Source organism: Arachis ipaensis, chromosome B07 (genome assembly GCF_000816755.2).
Source record: "Arachis ipaensis cultivar K30076 chromosome B07, Araip1.1, whole genome shotgun sequence".
Lineage (NCBI taxonomy): Eukaryota > Viridiplantae > Streptophyta > Magnoliopsida > Fabales > Fabaceae > Arachis > Arachis ipaensis.
The window spans coordinates 1108187-1114196 of record NC_029791.2 but is presented as its reverse complement, the minus strand read 5'-3'; the positions used below and the strand labels follow the sequence as shown (position 1 = coordinate 1114196).

At 35.1% G+C, this 6010-nt stretch overlaps 2 protein-coding genes across 3 annotated transcripts in view; one reads left to right on the top strand and one right to left on the bottom strand.

Annotated features, from left to right (window-relative positions):
- Window positions 1-3331, top strand: part of LOC107608672 (oligopeptide transporter 5) — a gene marked incomplete in the record, with an annotated part of 6461 nt that extends 3130 nt beyond the window's left edge. The window contains 4 exon segments of the mRNA XM_021106860.1: window positions 797-1372; window positions 1596-1863; window positions 1969-2151; window positions 2222-3331. Coding sequence (XP_020962519.1) covers window positions 797-1372; window positions 1596-1863; window positions 1969-2151; window positions 2222-2842 — 1648 coding nt within the window.
- Window positions 3253-5677, bottom strand: LOC107608674 (ER membrane protein complex subunit 8/9 homolog). 2 transcript variants are annotated; one of them, XR_002350947.1, is made up of 5 exons: window positions 5310-5677; window positions 4705-4851; window positions 4558-4617; window positions 3639-3794; window positions 3253-3546 (listed from the first exon to the last, which is right to left on the bottom strand). XR_002350947.1 is itself a non-coding variant. In XM_016310387.2 (5 exons), exons 1-5 carry the CDS (start codon window positions 5523-5525, stop codon window positions 3516-3518), a joined length of 621 nt encoding a protein of 206 aa, XP_016165873.1. In that variant the 5' UTR covers window positions 5526-5677; the 3' UTR covers window positions 3253-3515. The 2 variants fall into 2 exon arrangements, 1 of the variants encoding a protein (XP_016165873.1); XM_016310387.2 differs by having other exon boundaries at window positions 3639-3805.

The window sequence follows — 6010 nt, the reverse complement described above, 5'->3', positions numbered from 1 at the left end:
AACATATATAGGGTCTTATTAGATTATTTATTAAATTGCATTTTTATTAATTAATTTAAAGTTAAATATTCATTATAATATTTTTTGAAAAAATAAAAGAATATACAATGATAATAAAAACGAAATTATGAAAAAAGAAAAAAAATGGAAAAATAGTTAAAAAGACAACTGGCATAATATAATATAATATAAAAAAATATAACTTAGTATTTAAAGACCATAATTTAAGATTTATAACTTAAATATTTTAGACTCTACTCATCACAATAATCATTGTATAATTATTTTTAAAGGTATCCACATTCCACAGTCCACACATGTAAACCCAATCCATTTGACTTTGACCAAAGTTGATAGATTATTTATTTATTTAATACTTTTCGAAGAATTTTTCACCTTCATATAGATATATATTGTCAAGAATATTAAGCTAATTAATTAGTTAACATATTAATTTGGGCTGTGTGAAATAATTTTCATAATAAAATATTAAAAATGAAAATATTAAAAAATATATTTTCTATCATTTTTTCATTTATAAAATTTAAAAAAATAAAATACTAAAAATAAAAATAGAAAATAATGGAAAAGCCAAAATCACTAGGTTCTAAATAATTATTACAAAAATACTATTTATATACTAAAATCAGTTATCATATATTTAACACGTATTTTATACTAGTAACTGATTCTAGTGTACATCTAACATGATTCTGAATATTACATTGTATTAGGGATATGGCTTTAATCCTTAGCTTATGAGTTATGGTTGATAAATTACTCTTGAATGAGATTACAGGACATTGCATGAGAAAGAAAAAAGGCCTAAAGGAGGATTAACAAGGATGCAATTCTTCTTAATAGTGTTTGGAGCGAGCTTTGCATATTATGTTATTCCAGGCTACCTCTTCCAATCATTGCAAGCTATCTCTATAGTTTGCTTGATATGGAAGAAATCTATCACTGCACAACAAATTGGTTCAGGCTATTATGGCCTTGGCATCGGCTCGTTCGCCCTCGACTGGAACACGGTGGCCGGCTTCTTTGGGAGTCCTTTGGCTTACCCCAGCTTTGCCATCATCAACATATTGGTTGGATTTGTGATCTTTGTGTACATTCTTGTTCCACTCTTCTATTGGAACAACATCAAAGATGCTAAGAAGTTTCCTCTCATTAGTTCTCACACATTTGACTCTTCTGGAAAAAAATACAATGTTACCCGTATTCTAAATGCAAAAAGCTTTGACATTGATATGGAAGGTTACAACAGTTATAGCAAGATTTATCTTAGTGCCATATTTGCACTTGATTATGGCTTGAGCTTTGCAACTCTCACTGCCACTATTTCACATGTTCTACTCTTTCATGGAAAGTAAGTTAGTAAGACTATTCATCATTCATATATATTTAAATTGAAATTCAAACTTATATGCAATTACCTTTAAGTTGATAGTTGAGAACTGTTAAGTGATTTGACATGTTTGACTAAATTATTATCTAACAGTTCTCAACTATCAACTTCAATGAAGACAACTGCATGTGAATCTCTATCTTTTGAAATTTGTGGGTCATATATATATTTGGTCGATTTGAAGAACGATATACCGGATGACAAGAAGCACAACAGAAGCACTTAAGGGAAAACTTGGAGATGTGCATACAAGAATCATGAAGAAGAACTATGAACAGGTTCCTGAATGGTGGTTTATCTCCATTTTGATTCTAATGACTGTGGTAGCTTTGATATCTTGTGAAGGCTTTGGAAAGCAACTCCAACTGCCATGGTGGGGAGTCTTAATGTCTTTAGGGATTGGACTGTCTTTCACTTTGCCAATTGGAATCATTCAAGCAACAACAAACCAGGTAATCTACTCCCTCTATTTGGCTCATGTTTTCAACTATATACAATCTATCACCACTTTAATTTGAAGGAAATGTTTCTGAACATAAATAAGTTGTTGTGTGCAGCAAGTTGGACTCAATGTGATCACAGAGTTAATCATTGGGTACCTTTACCCGGGAAAGCCCCTTGCAAATGTAACATTCAAGACCTATGGCTACATTAGCATGTCTCAAGCTCTTGGATTTCTTAATGACTTCAAATTAGGCCACTACATGAAGATTCCTCCCAAATCTATGTTCATTGTGCAGGTAGGCATTTGATTCCATAGTTTCCAACATGTATCTAATGCTACACCGTATATAAGGTTGTATTTGGTAGCTGGTAGGCACACTGGTGGCTTCCGTCGTGTACTTTGGCACAGCATGGTGGCTTCTTACATCGATCGATAATATATGTGACACATCGAAGTTGCCAGAGAGCAGTCCATGGACATGCCCCGGAGATGATGTGTTCTATAATGCGTCGATCATATGGGGGATCGTAGGGCCAGGAAGAATGTTCACCAAGAAAGGAATCTACCCGGAGCTGAACTGGTTTTTCCTCATTGGTCTCCTTGCGCCGGTTCCAGGGTGGTTCCTTTCTCGAAAGTTCCCACAGCACAAGTGGATTGGACTCATACACATACCACTCATTATGCAAGGCGCCAGCAGCATTCCACCAGCGAGATCTGTGAACTACATCACGTGGGGAATTGTGGGGATCTTCTTCAACATCTATGTTTACAAGAAGTTCAAGGTGTGGTGGGCGCGCCATACTTACATCCTCTCGGCGGCCCTGGATGCCGGAGTTGCTTTCATGGCTGTTGCACTCTATTTTGCACTCCAAAACTATGATATTTTTGGTCCAGATTGGTGGGGTGCTGATGGAACTGATCACTGCCAACTGGCCAAATGCCCCACAGCACCAGGTGTAGTTGCTGCTGGCTGTCCTGTTCTATGAGTTTCATATAAGAAATCCATGCATGGAGGTGTTAATATAGAGTATCAATAGTAGAAGAACAAATTGCAGTTTGTTTGCATAGCAGGCACGTTTGATATAAACAAACAGCAATCACTTTAGGATCCAATAATATTTATTGTGTTTAGTAAGATTTTATGTTATATTCACCTTTTAGTTCTTTTATTTCCTTTTCTCTGGTCAAGTTGTAATTAAGGTATATGTGTGCAATGAAAGTTAAAAGCATATGTTCTAGCATGAAAGCAAACAATCTCAAATAAACCAAAAAGGTTCTTATTGTTATTGGGCCATTTCATTTTATTTTTATGTTTAATAAAAAGGTTCTTTAAATTTTTGCAATCGATTGTCCAACTTCACAATTACAATTGCAACTACATATAAAGTCATAAGCAAACCGTAAATCAAGATGATATGACTAATTAAGAAAACTCCAATGAATATACCTGAATTCGAAGTAATTAAGAAAAAAAAGGCTCTAAAACCAAAATCCTATGGGACAGAAGAATTTTAATATTGTCAAAACAGGTAGAAAACATCCTGCTTATACATCTGAAAAATGTTTCTCTATCCACTATTGTTCATAGCTGAGAAAACATCACCAATTTGTATTCTAGTGCAATGAATTAAGTAAAAGTGGAGAATACAGGGGCTGGAATCAATTGAAGAGCCCTGGATTTAGCCAATCCCTGAAAAAAAAAAAATAATGAAATAGATTATAGATTGTGTGTAATCAATTATAATACCAGAATATAAAGTGCTGCATGGCGAAAGCGCTTACTTGCTTATATCATCAAGATGATCATCGAAATCTACAATACCCTTCCATTTCTCGGTTGAAATATAGTCCAACAAGATCAGATTTGCTGATGGCTCTCTGAGAGAGAATCGACTGTTCCCTTCCGACTGAACCAACTTCCAGTTCTTAGATGCATCCCTAACATAAAGCTAAATCATAAGAGAAAGGCAATCTTGGTTAATGTAACCAACAAGATAAGAGTATAAACACTTAGAACCATATGTTAATGATTTCCTTTTTATAATTTACTAAAAGAAATAACAAATGAATATGCCTTTTAGATGCATCCAGAGACAAATAGCATGTGATCTATTTTATCCATACAAATGTTGTTTGAAACCTTATAACGCATTAAGTCTGTGCCTAGATAATAAACCGAAACAAATTGCATGACAGAACAATTTCATTCTCCTATTCATCAAACTAGACAGATCAATATGCTGCAAAATGTTGGCAATCAAACAAGGGACTCTATTTTCTGGAAACTGAGACTGAGAGAATGATGCAACAAAGTCAGAGGCGCAATTTACAATCCTGCATCAGATCTTAGTTCCAAGATATTACAAATTGCAACACAAAGATGCTGGCCCCAATATCCCTCTAAGTTATTGTCTAAATTTAGAGCTTAATGCAGCAGAAAAAGGTCCCAAAAAAAAAAGATCAAAAAACAAAATAATCAAAGCAGAGCATTTATCTCAAAGTGCTTAAGGGGACTACAAAAGATGCACATATTCTAACAGCTTCAATACTTACAAACGCTGGTAAGGATTTATAATCAAATGTGCTTATATACGGAATCCCAAATACAATCCACAGAGTAAATACAAATATACAATCATAATAGAACAAATGAAGATTAAAGGCTTTCATGATTGTAGTTTCCTATATAAACGCTGCTAACCTGCGTTACAGCGCTACGATCCTTGCTCTTTTTCAAAGCTTCAAGCTTCTTGTTATCTAACTGCGAATAAAGGTAAGGAACAACACGAAAATGACAACCACAACCACACGAATCATAACAAAAACAGAAGAAAATCCCAGCACATACCAAGAGAATGGCGGCTTGAGGAAAGTAGCGGCATATATGATCGCCAATATTCTTAGCAACACCACCAAGCTCATAGTCATCAGACCTCTCATTTGCATGAAAATAGCCAACTATGTTCAACCCTTTAGCAGAGAAATACTCCTCTATCTATGTCACACAAGATGAAAAAGAATTGAAAACAAATAAATCAAAGGTCTTGCTAACCAATGTAAAGGATACTACAAGTACAAACTTTTTAACAGCAAATATAACTTTTTCTTCAAGTTCTCTATGCATTGAAAGAACCAAAGCTTTCCACTTTGACTCTATTGACCAACATGGCACTCTTTAGCTAAATCCACAAATCAATCAATTAGAAAACCAAGCAAACAAAATTAATCGGCACAAAGCATGCTACTTTACATTAGAGTTAAATCAGAAAATAAGAAAATTAATCAAACAAGATAATTGTACCAGAAGGAAAGAGGATAAACTCAACAGTTTAAATTACAAATTCTCCTAGAAAGTAAGGTTTTTTAACGCAAAATCTAAAGTGCAACATGTTGGGAGTCAGAACAGAATTAAAAAAAAAAAAGCACAAAACCCTAGAGAGAGAGAGAGAGTACGAGCATGAGAGAGATCTCCAATTGAGGGAGGAGACCGAGGTGAGAGTGGAAGAGAGGGACGGCATCGTCGATGAGAACGGCGTCGTTTGAAGGGGAGATGCGGCCGATGAGGACACCGTTGACGGAGGAAGTAGGGTGATTGAGTGAGTGAAGAACGAGCTTTATGTATGCGTTCTGTGACAGCTCGTACCTCAGATCGCCGCTGCTGCTACCCATCGATCGATTCAATCGGTTAAAGATTCAGATTTTAATTTCAGATTCCGAAATCAGAAGACAGTGAAAGAATGAAGAACAAGCTAGCTTCACTGGACTCCTATCAACTGTGTCAGCTCAGCTACTGGACTGCAACGACGTCGTCTTGAATATTATTCTTCTTATACCTAACTAAAATTTTAGAGAAAAGGACAAATAGGTCCCTGACTTTTTGTCCCGCAGATATTTTTGTCTCTGACTATTGAAAAATACTTTTAAGTCTCTGACATTCACAAAATTTGGACGGATCAATCCCTGACGGAGACATTTGGACGGATCAGTCTCTGACAGAAGCATTTGAACGGAGGGACTGATCCGTCCAAGTTTTGTGAAGGTCAGGAACTTAAAAGTATTTTTCAATGGTTAAGGACCAAAATGTCCGCAAAACAAAAGGTTCAGACCTATTTATCCTTTTCTCTAAATTTTATTTTAAATTAACTTTTTTTTAA